The sequence below is a fragment of the Enhydra lutris genome, unplaced genomic scaffold (genome assembly GCF_002288905.1).
Source record: "Enhydra lutris kenyoni isolate GAN:26980312 unplaced genomic scaffold, ASM228890v2 scaffoldscaffold9, whole genome shotgun sequence".
Classification (NCBI taxonomy): Eukaryota; Metazoa; Chordata; class Mammalia; order Carnivora; family Mustelidae; genus Enhydra; species Enhydra lutris.
In genome coordinates this window covers 7,338,703-7,362,136 of record NW_019154093.1, presented here as the reverse complement: position 1 = coordinate 7,362,136, position 23,434 = coordinate 7,338,703, and the positions used below count along the sequence as shown (strand labels likewise).

General features: G+C 38.0%; 1 protein-coding gene across 2 annotated transcripts in view; it reads right to left on the bottom strand.

The window, feature by feature from the left end:
- Nucleotides 1–23,434, bottom strand: part of LOC111142870 (protein argonaute-3) — a 145,738-nt gene that overhangs the window by 96,686 nt on the left and 25,618 nt on the right. For both annotated transcript variants that reach the window (XM_022496241.1, XM_022496240.1), the window contains exons 2-3: nt 20,826–20,997; nt 1,692–1,812 (exon numbers count right to left, since the gene is read on the bottom strand). In XM_022496241.1, coding sequence (XP_022351949.1) covers nt 1,692–1,812; nt 20,826–20,997 — 293 coding nt within the window. The remainder of the gene's footprint in view (nt 1–1,691; nt 1,813–20,825; nt 20,998–23,434) is intronic.

Sequence of the window (23,434 nt, the reverse complement as noted above, 5' to 3'; positions counted from 1 at the left end):
GAAGCTGTCCCAGAATAAAGAAGACTAAAAAGACGTGGTATCTTGGGGCAAATGGGTGGCTCAGCAGATTAAGCATCTGACTGTTGATTTCCGCTCAGGTCATGATCTCAGATTTGTGAACTGAGCACGTTGGGCTCTGTTCTCAAATGGAGATCTGCTTGAGAATCTCTCCCTCTCCCTCTGCCCCCACCTCCGTTCATGCGCTTGCTTTCTTTCAAATAAATAATCTTTAAAACAAACAAACAAACAAACAAAATGTGGTATCTAAATACAATCATGAACCTGGACTGAATTTTTTATTAGAGGGGAAGAAATGCTAAAAGTCATCAGTGGAACAAATGACAAAACTGGAATATGGGTTGTTGATTAGATAAAAGTATACCAATGAAGAATTTAGTGGAATGGATAACCATACTTTGATTTTTATCCTTGTTCTTAAGAAAAACATATTAAAGGGCATGACACATGCAACCTTCTCTTGAATGGTTCAGGAAAAGATAAGCATGGATGTGTATTTCACCCTATATAAATATCTACAAAGATAACAAAAGAAAGAAAAGAATGATAAGACAAATGTGGTAAAAGTTAAGGAACACTGGACAATCTGGGTAAAAGGTCTACATGAGTTCTCTAATTCTTTTTTTTTTTTTTAAATGATACTTTTTTTTTTTCTCAAAGATTTTTATTTATTTATTTGACAGAGAGATCACAAGTAGACAGAGAGGCAGGCAGAGAGAGAGAGAGAGGGAAGCAGGCTCCCTGCTGAGCAGAGAGCCCGATGTGGGACTCGATCCCAGGACCCTGAGATCATGACCTGAGCCGAAGGCAGTGGCTTAACCCACTGAGCCACCCAGGCGCCCGAGTTCTCTAATTCTTACTTTTCAGTATGTTTAAAATGATTTCAAGAGGCTTCTGGGTGGCTAAATCCGTTAAGTGTCTGCCTTCGGCTCAAGTCATGATCCCAGAGTCCTGGGATGGAGCCTTACATAGGGGTCCCGGCTGAGCAGGAAGTCTGCTAATCCCTCTTCCTCTCCCTTTGCCCCACCCTCTGCTCTCTCTCTCTCAAATAAATAAATAAAATCTTAAAAAAAAAAAAAAAACCTAGAGGGGCACCTGGGTGGCTCAGTGGGTTAAAGCCTCTGCTTTTGGCTTAGGTCATGATCCAGGGTCCTGGGATCGAGCCCCACGACAGGCTCTCTGCTCTGTGGAGAGCCTGCTTCCTCCTCTCTCTCCCTGCCTGCCTCTCTTGCCTACTTGTGATCTCTGTCTGTCAAATAAATAAATAAAATCTTAAAAAAAAAAAAAAAGTGTAGTTAAAAAAAAACTAGAAAAATATAAATAAAATTATTTCAAAATAAAAAGTTAAAAAAGATAAATAATATGCTCATATATATATGGACTATAATAAAATGGTAATAAATGCATTTAAAGGGAGATATTGCTAGGTGCTTGGTGGCTCAGTTGATTGAGGTCCAACTCCTGGTTTAAGCTTGAGTCATGATCTCAGGGTCGTAGGACTGAGCCCGTGTCGGGCTCCATGACAGACGTGGCGCCTGCTTGAGATTGCCTCCCTGTCCCTATGCCCCCTCCTCCCAACCCAATCTCTCTCTCAAAAAAATAAAATAAATAAAAATAAAAAATAAAGGGAGATACTGCAAAGAATAGCTCTTCAATAAAGGAATACACCTTACCCCAGTAGTTGCCACAGGAAGTGGATTGGCTGTGTAAAGGCTTCTTTTTCCATCATAAACTGGTCTACGGTCCCCAAATATAGTCACTTTAAAATGCTGAACCATTGAGTCAACCACCTCCCTAAAAAGGGGAAAAAATATATTCACATAATCCTCTCCATGATGAAATAAAAAATACAAAATAAAGTAATTCTTGCACTATTTAAAGATGTCAAAATTCTAAAAGACAATCATACTGATAAAGATACTGCTTTCACGACCATACCTTAGGATACCAGAAAGACTGATTTCTGGCAAGGGATAAGAATTTCACAAAAGACAGAAAAGAACGAATCCAGTGAATTACTTAATCATTCTAGGCCTCAGTAAACCTGCAAAATATTATCCTCAGAAAATGATCCTCAATTCCTTTTACCATCTCTGAGCACTACCTGACACATGCACTTCTCTATCAAACAGTGTGATGCTCTTCACGCTGGGTCCAAATACCACCTAGTACATGTATCTATTAGAACATTTACTCCACTGTATTATACTTATTGTATACTTCACTTCTTCTACACTGTGAGATTCTTTATTATTTTTATTAACATATAATGTATTATTTGCCCCAGGGGTACAAGGTCTGTGAATCATCAGGGTTACACACTTCATAGCACTCACCATAGCACATACCCTCTCTAATGTCCATAACCCAACCACCCTCTCCATACCCCTCCTCCCCCTCAGTTTGTTTTGTGAGATTAAGAGTCTCTTATGATTTGTCCCCCTCCTGATCCCATCTGGTTTCATTTTTTTCCTTCCCTACTCCTCAAACCCCCCACTCTGCCTCTCAAATTCCTCATATCAGGGAGATCATATAATTGTTTTTCTCTGATTTATTTCATTCAGCACAATACCCTCTAGTTCCATCCATGTCATTGCAAATGGCAAGATTTCATTTCTTTTGATGGTTGCATAGTATTCCACTGTATATATATATACCACATCTTCTTTATCCATTCATCTGTTGATGGACATCTAGGCTTTTTCCATAGTTGGGCTATTGTGGACATTGCTACTATAAGCATTTGGGTGCACGTGCCCCTTCAGATCACTACATTTGTACCGTTAGGGTAAATGCCCAGTAGTATGATTGCTGGGACATAGGGTGGCTCTATTTTCAACTTTTTGAGGAACCTCCATGCTGTTTTCCAGAGTGGCTGCACCAGGCATTCCCATCAAGAGTGTAGGAGGGCTCCCCTTTCTCTGTATCCTCGCCAGCATCTATCGTTTCCTGACTTGTTAATTTTAGCCATTCTGACTGGTATGAGGTGGTACCTCATTGTGGTTTTGATTTGTATTTCCCTGATGCTGAATGATATGGAGGACTTTTTCATGTGTCTGTTGGTCATCTGTATGTCTTCTTTGCATAAATTAGACTGTGAGATTCTTGAGAACAATAAACACCCTTGTACCCCCCTCAATCCTTTTCAACCTCTCTCCCCACCCTCACAATATTATCTAGCCAGTAAGAATATTCAGAAACTATTTTCATTCAACAAACATTTTAATTAATTTATTTTTTAAAGATTTTATTTATTTATTTGACAGAGATCACAGGTAGGCAGAGAGGCAGGCAGAGAGAGTGGGGGGGAGCAGGCTCCCCGCTGAGCAGAGAGCCCAATGCAGGGCTCGATCCCAGGACCCTGAGATCATGACCTGAGCCAAAGGCAGAGGCTTTAACCCACTGAGCCACTCAGGCGCCCCCAACAAACATTTTTATACTATATATACTTAAGTGGAAAGATACTCAAGACTTTTACATTAAAAAATTAGACTATAATGAGAATGATATAAAATATCCACAAATCAACATTTATTTTTGTATATATATTACTTGTAAAAGCAGTGGAAAGTTACTTAGAAGGATATGTACCAAACAGATACAATGGTTATCTCTGGTAAGGGAAGTGAAAAACGATTTTTTATTTTATCTAAATAATCTAAATATGTTATGATGAGAGTATACTTATATATTACTGGTATAATTTACAATACTTTTAAAAGAATGGGGAAAAAAGATTTAATTCTAGCCTATGAGTAGGTAGGAGAGAAAAAGGCATTCTCTGATACAAAATAATTGAGCTGACTTGATACCTAGAGCAATTTCCTACATGCTCAAAATTTCTATTTTCCTCTTTTCAATTTCACTTTGCTGAAACTATTTAAATCAAGATCAAACCTCTTCTAGAGTAAATTTTACAAAAAAGATTCAACTCACTGATCCATTTTTTTATTTAAGATTTTATTTATTTATTTGACAGATGGAGATCACAAGCAGGCAGAGAAACAGGCAGAGAGAGAGGAGGAAGCAGGCTCCCTGTCGGGCAGAGAGCCCGATGTGGGGCTTGATCCCAGGACCCTGGGAGCATGACCGGAGTCGAAGGCAGAGGCTTTAACCCACTGAGCCACCCAGGCGCCCCTCACTGATCCATTTTTACGTCCAAAAAAATTTCAGAATTTTCTGCCATTTACCATTTTCTTCTGCAGGCATTATCATCAAGTCCAGTTTCTTAGGTGAAACTTTACAGATCTAATTTGTCAGAATGTTTTGGCTATTTTGTCATTTTTCCTCAACAATAAATTAGTATAACTTTAAGCTTACCAAATCCTGGCAGCCCAATCAAACCACTCTAAGAATCAAAATGGTTGGAGGAGTTAAAATAGCTGTGCTAAAACAACTTAGGGAAAAAAAAATGTTCTGTTTCAATATCTAGTACAGCATATTCTTTTTTCTTAAAGATTTTATTTATTTATTTGACAGAGAGAGAGAGAGATCACAAGTAGGCAGAAAGGCAGGCGGAGAGATAGGGGGAAGCAGGCTCCCCATGGAGAGGAGAGCTGGACGCAGGGGTTGATCCCAGAACCCCGAGATCAAGACCTGAGCCGAAGGCAGAGGCTTAACCCACTGAGCTACCCAGGCGCCCCTACAGTATATTCTTCATGAATGTTCTAACAGTGGACAATCTACCTCAACCGCTAGAACCTCCAATGGAATCTAAAGTGGAATTCAACATATCTCCCCCATGTTATCTAGTTATCCTATTCACCGCTCCTCTTTATTGGGACCTCCCTCTCCTCATTTACCCAGATTCAAAACCTGGCTCATCTCTTCATCCAATTAGTTGCTGACCTCACCTCTCTGCAGTATTTCTCACATCAGTCCTTTACTTTTCATTCCCAATTACCACGATCCTAAATTATAACCTCATGTTCCAGTACCTAGATTAAATTTTAAGTCTCTTGTTTTTTATGCCTTTAATTTTTTCTTCTCCAACCCAACCTATATATCACTGCCAAATGAGTGCCCGAACCCCACTTTTATGTCCCAGATAAAAAAGGTTAAGTTAACCATACTCCTCGATTCATGGCTTATTTTCATCATTCATCTGTAGGAGACCTCTCTTTCTTTCCTTCCACCTCCATTTCCTAAATTCCCTTCTTCTTTCCAGTAAGTTATCTCTTCTAAGTGTTTGATGAACATCCTTCTGTTTGCTTATATTCCCACCTTTATCCTCTGGCACTAGGTTTTTAAAATGTATTCATATTGCTGTGGGACACTTAGTTCATTGTTTCTCACTAATGCAAAGTAGTCCATATGTTGTCTATCCATTCACCCAACAATCCAGACTTCAACTGCCAGCCACCAAAAACAATGGCGCATTGCAGTATCTCTTACTATATCCCTTTATGGACTTGTGTAAGAATTAATCTCTGGTTATATACCCAGGAACAAAACTGTTAGGCCCAAATGAATTTTATCAACTAAATTATGAAGAACTGCCAAACTGTTCTCCAGAGTGGATATATGATCTACATTCCTGGAGATCGTATTTCCCAAAATCCCAGACAAGATTTGTTATTATGTAGCTCTGCTTTCTATTTTTTGCTAGCCTAGCATGTAAAACTAAAATGTTATTTTAATTGGGATGCCTCCTATTATTAATGAATTCGAGCATTCCTTCATGTACTGTTCTTTTGTTAATTCCTGTTTTGCTCATTTTTCTATTGGGACCCCAGTCTTCTTGTTGAATTGAAGGAGTTTGATAGCCTGATAGTCCAATATTAATTCATTAATAGGTTTAATTATTGCAAATATCTTCCAAATGTTTTCTGCCTGTTAACAATATCTATGTATTTATTGAGATGAAATCCTTAATAGAGAATCATCAAGTGAATCATTTTTCACCTTATGGTTTCATGCTTTTGAGCCTTAAGTCAGGTTCCCTGCTCAGTGGGGAGTCTGCTTGTCCCTCTACCTCTGCCCCTCCCTCTCCGCTCATTCTGCCTCTCACTTTCTCTCAAATAAATAAATAAAATCTTAAAAAAGAGAATTACTTTCTTAATACTAAATTACAAATTATTTTATTAACTATAGTTTTGTCTATATATAGTTATCTATATACAGTTTTATATCTATCTATAGTTATCTATATATATAGGTTACCTATATACGTAGCTTACACACACACGTATATATAGTTTGACCTATATTATTTTGGCCATTAATCCATCTGATGTATGTATGTATTTATCTATTTATCTATCTATTTATTTATTTGACACAGAGAGAGAGAGAGAGAGCACAAGCAGGGGGAGCAACAGAGGGAGAGGGAGAAGCAGGCCCCCTGCCGAGCCGGGAACCCGACTCAGGACTCAATCCCAGGACCCCAGGATCATGACCTGAACTGAAGGCAGAGACTTAACAGTCTGAGCCACCCAGGCGCCCCATCTGAGGTCTTTCTTTATAAACAGTGTTATATAAGGGACTCTATTTTATTTTTCTCTATACAGTAAGCCAGTGGTCCGAAACCATCTACTAAATAGTCTATACATAACCAATCAATTTAAAATGCCATTTTTTGGGGTGCCTGGGTGGCTCTGTTGGTTAAGTGTCCAACTTATGATCTCAGCTCAGGTCTTGATCTCACAGTCATGAGTTTGAGTGCCACGTTAAAATAAATAAATAGCTATTTTTATCTTGTAAGTTCTCAACATATGAATGAATCTGGCTCTTGAGTTCTCTGTATTGTCCCAGTAGTCTATTTGTTCTTAAATAAGTGTCACATGTTTTCACAATTACTGAAGTGTTTTATTATACTGTAACATAGGGCAGGGCAAGTTCCTTTTCTTTTTCTAAGTTAACTAGGGCATTCATGGAAACTTTTAATCAGAATAACCTTCTAAAGTGGTCCTCCCAAACTATCAATACCATAAACAAAAGAAATACATCTAGTGCCCTACATATAGTAAATAAGAAAAAAACACCTGTTAGTTAAGAAACCCTCAAATTATATATACTTAGGAGACACTGCTAGAATGCTAAAAACAAATGAGAGTGTTAAAAGTTATTAAAACACTACAAAAATGAACTCAATGAAGATGAAATATAATAAGGGCAATTGTAAAATCTAAACACTTGTTTAGAAAACTTAACTGCAAAAAGAACAGATTAGAGGATGTGAACTTACTCACTGCTTTTGTGGAAAAGGGCTTTAGATGACTCTTAAATCCAGAATGAGCTAATAGTGGGATGTAGCTTCCTCAAGATTAAAAAAATTTAGGTGCATATATTTAAGTGCCCAATACAAAGCATGTAACCATCCCATCACATATTATATAGTCATTTCACATTCTGAAGTACTCTGTTCGATTTGGAAAAATTTAAGACCCTAAAAAAATGAAACATAACCAGAAGGTAATCCTGACAGAAATTCATGTAACATGAGTAAAAATAAATCAAACTAAGGACTTCAGGACTGGAACAGGAAAGACTCAAAGGAAATTATAGAAGGCTCTGGCTATTTTTTTTTTTAAAGATTTTATTTATTTATTTGACAGAGAGAGATCACAAGCAGACAGAGAGGCAGGCAGAGAGAGAGGAGGAAGCAGGCTCCCTGCCGAGCAGAGAGCCCGATGCGGGGCTCGATCCCAGGACCCTGGGATCATGACCCGAGCCGAAGGCAGAGGCCTTAACCCACTGAGCCACCCAGGTGCCCCGGCTCTGGCTATTTTGATGGACTGTCATGTGATATATTAAGCAGAAAATCTACCCTGTATGAAAGGATAGAATTAGGATAAAACTCACAAATAATTGGAAAGATTTAAGGAGCTAGACTTTGGAACAAAAATTTCCCACATTTCCTACACACCAGAATTATTCACAAGTGGATTATACTCTTAAAAAGTAAGTTCATCCTTGCTAGAGCAGCTCAAGGAGCATTTATGTCCTGGAAGATGCCAACCAGAAGACTGAAATGAATCATCTCTGCAATCCCCTCTAACAGTAAAATTTAATTAGGAGAGTACCAAATAATGAAACAGTGCAGATTTTACCATGCCATCAGATATAAAAACTTCTTTACGAATAATTACACTAAACACTGAACTCAAGCTCTCAGAGCCTTAACAGAATGGTGTTAGAATTCTATATACACTGGGCAGTTCTAACATTAAACTACTTTTAAATTCATAACTGCTAAAATCTATGTTTCAAAGGGAATAAGCTTTTCTAAGGACCATCATTTATTATATCTCCTTAATTTCTCACTAATATTTTGTAACTGATACATTTAGAAGGTTTTTTTTGTTCTTTTTTTTTTTTTTTTTTTTAATTTGACAGAGAGAGAGACAGGGACAGCAATACAAGCAGGGGGAGTCAGGGAGGGAGCAGCAGGCTTCCCACTGAGCAGGGAGCCCAATGCAGGGCTCGATCCCAGGACTCCGGCGGGGATCATGACCTGAGCTGAAAGCAGGTGTTTTAACAACTGAGCCACCCATGCGTCCCTATATTTAGAGTTTTAATGAAACTTTAGTATGCAAGTTAACAAAAGGACAAATCAAGGAACTGCAAATTTTTACTTGTCATCTCAAAAGATACTGTGACAAAGAGTAATGTATTAGGATGTTCATCAGGCAGGGATGTGGAACTGAAGAAAAACTCTTAAAATACCTTTACATGTGCTAACATAAGCACCGGAAGATAAATAAGGAGACATGACTCTTTAGTCCCACTCTGCCACTATGTTGTTATGAAAGTTACCTTGCCTCTCTGACTTTAGTTCCTTCATCAATAAAAATGGGATAATAGGGGCACCTGGGTGGCTCAGTGGGTTAAGCCGCTGCCTTCGGATCAGGTCATGATCTCAGGGTCCTGGGATCAAGTTCCGCATCGGACTCTCTGCTCAGCGGGGAGCCTGCTTTCCCCTCTCCCACTCTGCCTGCCTCTCTGCCTACTTGTGATCTCTCTGTGTCAAATAAATAAATAAATAAATAAAATCTTAAAAAAAATGGGATAATAGTCTGTTACAGAGATCATATGGAATATTAATGAAAGTACTTTTGGGTGAAAAAGCAATGATACTATTTTTATGTAAAAATTTAAGCATAATTATCTCACAAATATACTTCAAGATGATATTGAAATACTGAAGTCTTCCAAACAAACAGATACATCACAACGTATTAGTATCAAAGTAAATTAATACAGAGAATAAAGTCTGGCAATTAACATAAACTGTGAACTGATTTTTCTTATGTCACAGTTGTGGAACTTTGTCATAGGTGCAGTTGTTTATTATTGTAACAGTGGGGAAAATCCTTTGATCTTCTGTTCAAATGTAGAAATTTTAGTACTTTTAAGTGTATATTGTAGTAAAATTATAATTACCAAAATATGCAAAATATTTTAACTTCTAAAGCAGTATTTAGGAAAGCAATTTGGAAAAGAAAATCTGAGTAAACGGGGATAAGAACTTCTAACCAATCTTTAGTGGTTTCCTTTAACTAATGACCTTAGTCTGAAAACGAAAGAATTCTTGCAAAGTACGATATGATGCATTTTTGTAGAGCCTTGGGATAGAATTTAAAAGCCTTAAGAATATCTGGGGATTACTACAAAAATGGAACCTACCTGAGTACATTAGGTTTTACAAAGGGCTACAGCCTACCTTTCCCACTCTTACCTCAACCACCACTTCCTACATTCTGGTACCAAGTCTTTTGACTCCATCATGCTCTGGTGCACAGACTGTAAAGTAAAATTTAATATTGGTTTCAGTAAGTTCCACTTTACCACCTGACTCATACAGCAGAAAAATGGTAGGAGAGGGAAATTTTATTGTAAAAAGGAGAAGAAATTATTAATCGTTCTATGTGCTCATAGAGACCCACCTTCATCTCATTTCTAGTTATCTCTTATTCTCTGCTCCCAAAAGGCAGATCGGGAAATAATATTTTAGTCAATACAAGAAGATATGAAATAGTATTTTCTCCTGAAAGTGACTATTCACATCAGTTTAGTATTCACAGCTCCAATAAATTAATCTGTCACTATAGTATAGACAGAAAGGAAGATTGCTAAGGTACAACAAGATGGTAAAATCACCCAGAGGCTTGCTTATAAAACACAACTAAAACAGCTGGTGGTCTCTCCTTACATCCTTCCAACTCTGAATTTATCTTCATAACTCTCCAATAAATAACAGAGAAGGTAGCCAATGAATACTTTTGCATCAACATAAGCTTAAAAGATACAGAGTAGGGAAGAAAGGAGTAATACTTTAGATCAAATTTTTAGTATTTTATAATATAAAAGCTGTAGTACACCAGAGCATTTTACTAAAACCGATCTTCAAAATCATTTCACATGGGTATGAATTCTTTCATAATTTTATATAACTACACTTGCTAATCCAGTGTAGTGAACATTACTAGTATTCCCAGATAACTGACAGATTACTTCAGATTGAGAAATCACTTTTTATCTCAATCTGGCTTACAGTAACAACTCTATTCTAGAACACTTCTTTAGCCACCACTGACTTCTTAAAAGACATGGTCTCTTTTCAGCTTTTACACCTTGGCTTCTTTGAGCATTTGTCATTGTGATCAATCCTTGAAATTCACAATCCTTTCTTTACCTTCTCTGAAACAGCTTATACTTTGTCCTGGTTCTCCTACTTTTCCTGATCTAAGTGTCTTTACTGGCAAACCTGAAATAATAGTATCCCCAGAGATCCATTCTTAACCTTCTTATCTTGACTCTATTCACTTTCCCTAACTTTATATGTTGACACATCTCAAATCTTAATCTCTATCTTGACTTATTTCCTGAGCTCTAGGCACTTATTTCCAATAATCTACTGAACCTCTCTGTTTTGATGTTTCTTATACAATTCAACCTCCAAATATCCAAAACAGAAAATAAAAAACCTGGTCCATTCACCATCTGTATTTCTGTTAAAGCTACCACTATTGCACAAACTAGGAATGATGAAGTCATTCTTCTCTCTTCTCTTTCCCTCCACACCTAAATTATTCATTCTTCTTCTAAATGTTAACATCTAAGCTCTTCCTTCATCCCCACTGCCACTGCTGGTAGTTAAGTCTTAGAAAACACTACCTCTAATCTAGAAAAGTATGTATCAGAGATGCATGGGGTATGCTAGAGTATGAGGGGAAAGAAGTTAGAAGTATTTATATTTAATTTTCATCTAACAATTAGAAATTAAGATTTACTAACATTCATGAATATAGATGGACACTGAGGTCTTCACTTAGCCCACGTTAGATGACCAGATGTAACAGATGATATACAGGAACCCTAAGAGACTAACAGGACTTCTGCAACATATAAGAGTTAACAGGGTACTGTAGCAACATTGTATGGTGGCAGATGTTAAGTGCACTTATCTTGATAAGCACAGGATAACTTACAGAGTTGCCAAACAGCTATGTTGTATACTTAAAACTAATATAACATTGTACGTCAATTATATTTCAATTAGAAAAAAAGAAGCAACAATGGAACTCTCACTCATTCATTTTCAGCATGTTGTAACTTATTTCAGTTCAAGTGTGTGGCATATATTCAATCTGATTTTTGGTACATGAATCTGAAAATTTCAAATTATTAAATATATTTTTATATAGTTTATTTCAAAATATTGTTTTCTGCCTTTAATTTTTCTATAGTTATGTTAGAATAGTGGTGCATTTCTATAAATTTAAAAACTTTAAATGTGTATATATGCATTTATTTATCTATTTATTGTTCAGTCCATGGTCAAACACATTTTAACTGATGAGGATGAGTAATCAAAGATTTGAAGACCACTGATCTAGACTACTGCAAACAGCCTTCCCAATGTTCTCCAGAACTCTGGTCTTTCTCTTTCCTTTCTCCCCCCACCCTTTTATTTTTAAGATTTTATTTATTTATTTATTTGACAGAGAGAGAGAGAGAGAGAGAGAGCACAAGTGGGCAGAGCGGCAGGCAGAGATAGAAGGAGAAGTAGGTTCTCCGCTAAGCAGGGAACCCAATGTGGGGCTCGATCCCAGGACCCTGGGATCATGACCTGAGCTGAAGGCAGATGCTTAACCGACTGGGCCACCCAGGCGCCCCCTCTTTCCTTTTTTTTTTAATTTAAAAGATTTTACTTAATAATTTGAGAGAGAGAGAGAGAGAGTGAGTGAGCGAGCACGAGCAGAGAGAGGGGCAAAGGGAGAGGGAGAAGCTCCCTCTAAGCAGGGAGCCAGATGCGGGGTTGGATCCCAGGAACCTGAAATCATGACCTGAGCCAAAGGCAGAGGCTTAACCAACTTAGCCACCCGGTGCCCCTGGTCTTTCTGTTTTCTAATTAATTTGCCACCCTGCCATTAGTTATGCTTTAAAATCTAGATGCTGGGGTGCCTGGGTGGCTCAGTGGGTCGGGCTCTCTGTTCAGTGGGAGCCTGCTTCCCTTCCTCTCTCTCTCTGCCTGCCTCTCTGCCTACTTGTGATCTTTCTCTGTCAAATAAATATATAAAATCCTTAAAAAAAATAATAAAATAAAATATAGATGCTCTTCATGTGTTCAAAGCCTCCAATGGCTCTCCACTGTTTCTGAATTCACAAGCCTTAACATGGATTTGAGACCCTTCACTGGGGTGCCTGGGTGGCTAAGGTGGTTGAGTGTCCAACTCTTGATTTGGGCTCAGGTCATGCTCTCAAGGTTGAGATCCAGCCCCGTGTCCAGCTCGATGCTCAGCAGAGAATCTGCTTGAGATTCTCTCTCTCCCTTTCTCTCCTCCCCACCCCTACTGTCTCTTGCTCTCAAATAAATAAACAGATCTAAAAAAAAAAAAAAACCAAAAAACAAAAAAACAAAACAAAACAAAAAAACCCTTCATAACTTACCCCTGGTTAAATTTTCAGACTCAAGGTACTCTATTCATACTGGCCTATTTCTTTTACATAAACATGTCATGGTTTTGTTATGTCCACTCTATACAGATTTTTCTTTCGTTTGTTCTACTATTTAGTTCAGATACCACATCATATACCCCATCTTCCAAATTAAAAGCAGGAATCTCTGCTCTTTCATCACAGCACATAGTGCATATCTCACAGAACTTGTCACTACATACAGATTATGAAATCTCTAACAGGGATCACATCTTATTTACCTTGTTATCTCCAGAACCTAGCACTATACCTGATACAAAAAAAGGGCACAAAAAGTTAAATGTGAATGAAAACATAGGGAGGATCCTAAAACGATTTTTAAGTTTCAAAAGTTACTGCAGAATTTAAACTTTAATTCCAGTCAGGATCCATATACTCTTTAAATCCAGTACCAAAGAGTACTCTACCTTGGTACACTCATGTGGTAAATCCAGACAGCTAGTTTAAATTGATTTAATTCAACTTAAGAAAAAAGTGGAGCAGACTAAAAATAAGCAAATCATGCTACATGCCTAACAATACTACATAGCTGTTACTATAATTTAAATCCACACAAATGGATAGATGTTAGGAATAAACTCTACCTATTAGTCCCTGATGTTTAGGAATATATTTATTTATAAAAGTATCTTTCAACTTCAAATATATTGTAGAAATATTAGCTAGAAGACTAATTATTACTGAGTAATTTATTTAGATGCTACTTACAAGAATTTTTGAAGTCTGAAATAATCACCATCTGTTAGCTTTCCTACCTTCCAAGTCATTAACTAACAAGGAAAATAAAACTTGCTTATTAACTGACATATACTGCATGGTACAGTTTCCCTAAGATCGCTAAATACTCAAAACTACACTGTTCAATTTTCACCAGCAGTGTTTTCTGGGTTATGTTCTTTATAGCATTTTAATCAGAATTATGCTCCTCTATAGGTATGATACCAAAAGGACAACTGGCAAAAGAAAAAATTAACTTCTTAATCAAAATAAAAAATGTGTTTTAAAAGACACCATCAAGAAAGTGAAAGGCCAACAGGCAGAAAGGAAGAACATTGATGCACATCATTACATCTGATAAGGGACTTTTAAATATACCTAATGAAGAATTCCCAAGACTCAAAATAGCAAAAAGACAAATTATCCAACTTAAAAATGGGCAAAGGACCTGAACAGACATTTCTCCAAATACATACAAATGGCCAATGAGTACATGAAAACATGCCCAACATCAACCATCAGGAAAATACAAATCAAAATAACAATGAAATGCTACCTAAAACTCCAAGGAAGGCTATGATAAAAAAAATAGGCAACAAATGGTAGTAAGGATGTGGAGAGGCTTGGATCATCACACACTGTTAGTTGGAATGTAAAATAATGCAGCCAATTGGGAAGAGAGTCAGGCAGTTCCTCAAAAGGTTAAACAGAGTTACCAAATCATTCCAGTCTTAGCAATACACCCAAAAGAAATGAAAACATGTGTCCACACAAGACCTTATACACAAATGTTCACAGCATTATTCATTACAGCCCCAAATGCAAACGACTCACATGTCCATCAACTGATGAATCAATAAACAAAATATCTATACAACAGAATAATATTCAGTAATAAAAAGGAAGTACTGATACATGCTACAACATGGATGAACCTTAAAAACATGTGAAGTGAAAGAGGTCATTCACACAAATGGCCACATATTATATGATTCCATTTATATGAAATGCCCAGAAAAGGTAAATCTATAGAGACAGGGGTGCCTGGGTGGCTCAGTGGGTTAAAGCCTCAGCCTTCAGCTCAGGTCATGATCCCAGGGTCCTGGGATTGAGCCCGCATCGGTCTCTCTGCTCAGCGGGGAGCCTGCTTCCTCCTCTCTCTTTGCCTGCCTCTCTGCCTACTTGTGATCTGTCTGACAAATAAATAAAATAAAATCTTTTAAAAAAATGAAAAAAATACATTAAAAAAAATCTACAGAGACAAAGTATATTAGTGGTTGCCAGGGGTTATTGGGGAAGACAATGGTGAGTGACTACTAAGGAGTAATGGGGTTTCTTTCTTTTTTCTTTTTAAAGATTTTATTTATTCATTTGAAAGACAGAGAGAGAGAGAGAGAGCAAACATATGAGGAGGGGGAGGGGCAGAGGGAGATGGAGAAGGAGGCTCCCCGCTGAGCAGAGAGCCCACCATGAGGCTTGATCCCAGAACCCTGAGATCATTACCTGAGCCAAAGGCAGCTGCTTAACAGTCTGACCCACCTAGAAGCCCATAATGGGGTTTCTTTTTCAGAGGATGAAATGTTCTAAACTTTTATTGTGGTGATGGTTGTATGCTATCTCTTTGAACACACTAAAAACCACTGAATTGTACACTTTACACAAGTGAATAATATAGTATGTGAATTCTGTATAAATGAAGTTGTTTTAAAAAAGTATGTCCCTCTCTTGGCAAATTACCTATTTACAACACTGTGCCAATGACATTCCTAATAACAGCAGAAAGGGAGTTGTTTCCAACACTCTGATCTGAGATTTCCATTTAAAAGCCAAAATGGATTCAATATAGATTTTTTCCTTCAAAAATTCAATCGTCAGTATTGCATGACAACTGTATGCAATATGTACAAATATTTGGCACTCTATCACAAATCACAATACAACACTAATAGTAAAAATAACAGTACAATTAATGTTTCATTTATAAAAGAAAACTGAACCAAAAAAATTCAAACAGAATCTAATACTATTTCAAGATTCCTTCAAATCTATTCATGTTTAAAATAGATCTTGCAGTCATAAAATAATGTTTTATATAATTTTCCCTATGTATCTATGTTACTACCTAATGATTCTGAATAAGTATCTAACAACCTATTTGAGGCTTACCCGCATACATATTTAGCAGTTGGACAAACCAGCATAAAAACTCAAGTTATAGAATTTATACTCTAGGTCATAATAGTTCTAAAAATATTTGGTTTTTAGTTATAAAGATCATCCACTTGGTTTTTGTTTTTTTAAGATTTAATTAATTTATTTGACAGAGAGGGAGACACCAAGAGTAGGAACACAAGCAGGAGGAGTGGGAGAGGGAAAGCAGGCTTCCCGCCTAGCAGGGAGCCTGCTATGGGGCTTGATTCCAGGACCCTGGGATCATGACCTGAACTGAAGGCAGATGCTTAATAACTGAGCCATCCAGGTACCCCATGATCATTTACTTGTTAAAAAAAACTAGAAACACTTAAAATCTGCTTAACAAACATGCTCTCTTACCAAATGATCATTTTCAATCAAAATCTTATTGGCCAAAAAGCATTACATACACATACCCTAAAGGGGTGAGGAAAGGACAACAAGCAAGACAGAAAATCGGAAGTAGAGAAGCTGACTCAAAAAATGATTCACAAGCATTTCCTGGGTATTTTGTCCAAGAAAACTCCTCTGACTAAAGTGGAAACTTGTTTGGCTAAAACCCATCAGTCTACTATAATGATTAATGCCGTGGTGCCAAATATTTGAACATGTGGCATATGGACAAGAAAAACCTCCTACGTGTTGATTTCAATACTGGGGCATTTTAACCTATAATTGTTTAACTAATACAGAATAGGAATTGTCAAGTTCTATCTAATTCCTTCTAACTTTTCTTTTTTTTTTTTTTTAAAGATTTTATTTATTTATTTGACAGACAGAGATCACAAGTAGGCAAGAGAGGCAGGCAGGGAGAGAGAGGAGGAAGCAGGCTCTCCGCGGAGCCGAGAGCCCGATATGGGGCTCGATCCCAGGACCCTGGGATCATGACCTGAGCCGAAGGCAGAGGCTTTAACCCACTGAGCCACCCAGGAGCCCTTCCTTCTAACTTTTCAAACTCCAGCCATTGAAGTATAGCAACTGAACCAATTTCAAAAGCCCAGCAACAATTTTAACTGGCAAGTTACATACTGCAACAGGTGAAGATAAAAGCTAGTCTTTTGAAGGAATAAAGGGAATAAGTTTTGCAGATGTTGACAAAAAAATCAAGTCAATATTATTAACAAAGTAGAAAGTTGATTTATGACATTTTAGAGTCTCAAAGAAATCCTCTAGGTCCTATGAAAACTCAGATCAAAGATACGAGATAAAAAATTTCCATGGGGAAACATCTAAATTACAGATCCTTTACTCCTACTGGCAAACAATGTAACACCACAAAGCAACCTGAAGACAAAATATAATTAGGGAAGTCAATAGGATCATAAATTAAAAACCAGAATGTACACACCAATTCATTACATATATTTTTCTCTCAAATTTAACCAATACGTTGAACATCTACATGTGAAACTTAATATTATTTAACTTTTTTTTAAAGTAGGCTCCATACCTAACATGGGACTCGAACTCACAACCCTAAGATCAAGAGTTAGATGATTTACCAACTAAGCCACCCAGATGCACCAATTTCATATATACTTACATAATACACAAATAACTCCCTTATCCCTATCAAAAACAAAAAGTCAGATAGGAGAAGGAACAAATCTAATAAATAATTTTTTTCTTTTTTACTTAATATTACTGCCACTGCATTAGTCCCTCAGAACTTCTCTGAAAAACTAAGACCCTCCACCCTCCACTGACATCTGTAAGCCCTAAGCCTGCATCTCCTGTTATTCTCTCAATTCCAACCCATTTTGTCTTTAAAGCAGTTTTGTTTTCCTAACATTTTCATCATATAATTCTCCTACTTAATAAATATCCTGCAACAGGGGCGCCTGGGTGGCTCAGTGGGTTAAAGCCTCTGCCTTCAGCTCAGGTCATGATCCCAGGGTCCTGGGATCAAGCCCCGCATCTGGCTCTCTGCTCAGCAGGGAGCCTGCTTCCTCCTCTCTCTCTGCCTGCTTCTCTGCCTACTTGTGATCTCCATCTGTCAAATAAATAAATAAAAATCTTTAAAAATAAATAAATAAATAAATAAATAAATGAATAAATAACCTTCAACAATTCTTAACTATATACTGCTAAAATTAGGGGTGATTCTTTTGGGCAGGGCAAGGAGGAAAGGCAGTAGTAAGGAATTCAGTTCAGAAATAATCTGTCTTAGGGTTGCCTGGGTGGCTCAGTCAGTTAAGCATCTGATTCTTGGTTCCAGCTCGGATCATGAGATCAAGCCCCACATCATTGTTCCATGCTTAGCACAGAGTCTGCTTGAGATTATTTTTCTCTTCCTCTCCCTACCGCTCTGTTCCTCCTTTCACTTGTGCTCTTTAGTAAATAAAATCTTAAAAAAAAAAAGAAGTATCAAAAAAAGAGAAATATCTGCCTTAGACATTCTATCAATTAAGAGATTTACTTAGATTAATAAATACCTTTTTTTTTTTTTTAAGTAGGTTCCACATGGAGCCCAACGTGGGGCTGGAATTCATGACTCTTGAGATTGAGACCTGAGCTGATATCAAGAGTCAGATGTTTAAGTGACTGAGCTACCCACGCACCCCAATAAATGTCTTTTTAAAATGTAAACATCAGGGGTGCCTGGGTGGCTCAGTGGGTTAAAGCCTCTGCCTTTGGCTCAGGTCATGATCCCAGGGTCCTGGGATGGAGCCCCCCATCCGGCTCTCTGCTCAGCAGGGAGCCTGCTTTACACCTGCCGCCCCCACAAGCCCCCCCACCGCCTGCCTCTCTGCCTACTTGTGATCTCTACCTGTCAAATAAATAAAATCTTAAAAAAATAAAATAAATAAAATGTAAACATCAAACAGAAGGGTCAGCGGCACCTGGGTGGCTCAGTCGGTTATGTGTCTGCCTTCGGCGCAAATCATGATCCCGGGGTCCTGGGATGGAACCCCATGTCAGGCTCCCTGCTCTGCAGGGAGTCCATTTCTCCCTCTCCTTTTGCCCCTCCCCTCCTTGCTTGTGTGCTCCTGCTCTTCCTCTTTCTCTCTCAAATAAATGAATAAAATCTCAAGAAAAAACACCAAAAGGGTCAGGATTATCCTTCAAATTTACACAGTGAACACTCCAATTTTGAGAAACAAGAAAAAGTGAATTTGAGAGCACAGCATGAAGATAGGTCCCTGTCAGTGGATGATGGTTCGCAGAAAGACAGCTGAGAGAGAAAGGAATCTAAGAAAATGACCAGCCTAGAGACCTGCAGGAGAGAAGGGTAGGGCACTGAAAATCTCTATCTGGCCATACATAGCCCTTTATAATATCCAGTTCTCCTTCCTGTCCCCTACTATCATACTCATTTCATTTTACTTTTATAAACCTTTCGTTCACTCTATTGGGTATTATGTGTCAATCATCAAGCTAATATCAGGGGTACAAAGTATTCCTTTTCATGAAGATGTTATACTGGGAGAAGAGGGAAGCAACAAGTATTCATAAAACACTAAAAATACTATTAAAGGAGTGTATACCAGATACTACAGAGTCACAGAAGAATGAACTACCTTTGACTATAGAGTTAAAAAGGTAATGTCTTAGGGGCACCTGGGTGGCTCAGCCAGTTAAGTGTTTGCCTTCGGCACAAGTCATGGTCCCAGGTCCTGAGACTGAGCCCCCCATTGGGCTTCTTGCAGAGTGGGGAGCCTGCTGCTCCCTCTCCCTCTGCCATGCCCCCCCCCCCCGCTTGGGCTCTCTTGCTCACTTGCTCTCTCAAATAAATAAAGTCTTTAAAAAAAGAAAAAGTATGTCTTGAAAAATAATGGAAGTCTGCCAGATAGACAAGGGCATAGAAAGTATTCCAGGTAAGAGCTGCAGAATATAGAAAAAGATACAGATCAGAGCCACACTAAGAAGGGAATGCCATACTAAAATCTGGGGTGTCATTTTGTAGTCCAGAGGGAGTGAAATTTTATAGTAGGAGGGTGACCTGAGAAAGAATTCTGCACTCCACATTAATTATAACATTCATATGACGGGCTTTTTTAAACATGTTTTCACAAAGTGTCTTAGTGCTCATTCACTTCGTATTTCTTATGGGTCTTAACTAATTTACGAATTTCATTCTTTTTTTTTTTTAAAAGATTTTATTTATTTGATAGACAGAGATCACAAGTAGGCAGAGCAGCAAGCAGGCAGAGGGAGAGGGGGAAGCAGGCTCCCCACTTAGCAGAGAGCCCAATGCAGAGCTTTATCCCAGGACCTTGAGATCTGACCTGAGCTAAAGGCAGAAGTTTAACCCACTGAGCCCCGCAGGTGCCCCTAAATTATGAATTTCTTAAAGGCAAGAACCACCTCTATCTTAAATGAAGACTCTTAACACAAATTCCTTTTATATTCCCTTACTACCCAAACCACAACCATATGTATATATACATACATACATACATACATACATTATTTGGGGAAGGTGAGAGAAGCAGCTTACTGAAAGCAGATTGATAAATCTTTGTACATCATATATACTTATTCCTATATAAGCATAAGGAAAGTTAGAGGAGTTGAGGATCAGAACAGAAATCATGCAACGTGACAATCTCTAGCTCTACCCACTACTGCTACCATCCCATCATCTTAAAGGGATAACTAAGCTGGGGGTGGAGACAGGAGGAATAAAGAAAGCACAGATATGTTACCAGAGAGCAATGGAGAAAAGATGCTTAGTCTGCTTTCAAGAGCATATAGAAAGGACCTGAACCTTCTCTATTATCACAGAGAAAACATGTGAGCTCATGGTATAATGAGAAAATTTCAAGGTTATTTGTAGATTTTTCCCAATATCACACCACTGAAGTACAATCAATTTCAAAACAAATCACCACCTGTTCCTGGTAAAACTGTTAGACATTATCATTGTTACTAAATATGAAAGAAAAGCATAATTACTAAAGCAAAGACAAATACTAACAGCAAAATAATCTCTGCAACTTCATGATTCTTACCTGTTCACTCTCCTAGGACACTTGTCTGGTTTAATATCTACCTCATAGAGGTAGACATCAATCTTTGGGATTTCAACTTGAAAACAGTTTGCCAGCAATTTAATGGGTTTGCCCATGGTGCCATAGCCAGGTCTTCTGGGCACCATGAGTAGGGGCTGGGCCCCAACAGGTCCTGCCAGGGAAAGGGGGAAAAAAAAGAGTAATGTTGTTATAAGCTGCATTTGATAATGTTGTCAATCAGAGTATATTAGAATTTTAAGAACAGCTAAGAATGGTTGAAGCCTAGTGCTGGAAGGTGACATCATTTCTAATACCTCAACATTTTTTTCTCCCCAAATTACTCTCCTCATTTAAATCGATATACAAACAAACAAAAAATTGGGTATCTCTGGAAAGTTGTTTCAGAAGGGGTAGAAAGAAGAGAGAGCAATCACATAAACCCAGGTGAGCATGAGTAAGCACAAACCAGTCCCAAAGAGTGCAAGACCAACAATGCAAATTTAATTTTTTAAAAGATTTACTTATTTTAGAGAGGAAGTGTGTGTGCAGGGAGCGGGACGTTGGGAGAGGAAGCTAGAATCTCAAGCCAACTCCAAGCTGAGTGCAGAGTCCCAAGCAGGGCTGATCCTACAACCCTGAGATCACTACCTGGGAGGAAACCAAGATTTGGCACTTAGGGACTTGTGGGTGGCTCAGTCGGTCAAGTCTGTAACACTTGACTTCAGCTCAGGTCACAATCTCAGAGCTGTGAGAATGACCCCCAAGTCGGACTCTGCATTAAGCATGGAGTCTGCATATCCTTTTCCCTCTGCTCCTCCCTCCCTTGCACACTCTCTAATAAATAAATAACATCTTAAAAAAAAAAAAAGTTTGAAACTTAACTGAATGCCCACCCAGGTGCCCCAACAACATAAATTTAAACTACAATACAATAAGGATAAGAACTGAACAAAATACAATAAATATGACATAATAAAAGGATCAATATAGTAAGAAAGATCAACAAAGTGCAAATTTGATATTCTGAAAATTATTTGAAAAGATAAAATTGATAAACCCAGGCAACACTGATTTTTATAAGAGGAGGATGGGTGCCTGAGTGGCTCAGTCAGTTAAACCTCTGACTCTTGATTTCAGCTCAGGTCATGAGCTCAGGGTGGTAGGGATCCTGCTCTGTAGGACTCCATACTCAGCAGGGAGTCTGCTTGCGATTTTCTTCCTCTCCCTACCCCCCGCCAACGTGAGTGCATGCTCTCTCTCCCTCTCTCAAATAAATAGATCTTTAAAAAAAAAAAAGAGGAGAAAAATAATTAATGTAATTATAGTGAAAAATATGCTATACTACAGATACTGAAAGCAAAATGATAACATTTTGTCAATAAATTTGGTGAAATAGACAAATTACTAGAGAAATACAGGTTACTGACACAGAAAAGTATGTAAAATATAAAATGTCCTCTGGGGGCGCCTGGGTGGCTCAGTGGGTTAAGCCGCTGCCTTCGGCTCAGGTCATGATCCCAGGATCCTGGGATCGAGCCCCGCATCGGGTTCTCTGCTCAGCAGGGAGCCTGCTTCCCTTCCTCTCTCTCTCTCTGCCTGCCTCTCAGCCTACTTGTGATCTCTGTCTGCCAAATAAATAAATAAAATCTTTAAAAAAATAAAAAATAAAATGTCCTCTGTTGGTAGAAATATAAAACGGAAAACAATATTGTGGTTCCTCAAAACATTAAAAATAGAATTACTATGAGATTCAGCAATTCTACTGCAGGGTACACACCCAAAAGAATCTGAAGCAGAGTGCTGAGATGATAACCGCATACGATTGCTCATAGCACCATCATTCACAACAGCCAAAAGATGGAAGCAACCTAAGTATCCACTGACAGGTGAATGGATAAACAAAATGTGTTATATATATAAAATGGAGCATTAGCCTTAAAAAGGGAAGGAAATTCTGACACATTCTACAAGATACATGAAACTTGCAGATGTTATGTTACGTCACAAAAGGACATTGTATGATATTACTTATTAATACCTACAGTAGCCAAAGAGAGAAAAAATACAAGGATGGTTGCCAGAGGCTGGGGAAAAGGGAGAATGGGGAATTAGTGCATAGTGGGTAGAGTTGCAATTCTGCAAGATGAAAAGAGTTCTGGAGATTGGTCCCACACAGTGTGACTATACTTAAATACCATTGAAATGTACACTAAAAAATTGTTAAGATGGTAAATTTAATGCTATGTATACTTTATCACAGTTAAAAAAAAAAGTGACATCTGGCATTAAGATTTAAAGCTCAAAATGTAGGGCGCCTGGGTAGCTCAGTGGGTTAAGCCTCTGTCTTCAGTTCAGGTCATGATCTCAAGGTCCTGGGATTGAGCCCTGCATCGGGGCTCCCCACTCAGCGGGGAGCCTGCTCCACTCCCTACACACCCCTGCCCCCCACCTGCCTCTCTAGCTACTTGTGATCTGTCAAATAAATAAATAAAATCTTTAAAAAAAAAAAAAAAAAGCTCAAGATGTTGTAGCTTTGTTAGATGAAGTTCAAACAATAAATTCAGTTAGTAACTATTACCTGAATGAAACATTTAAAATATCTGAAAAGT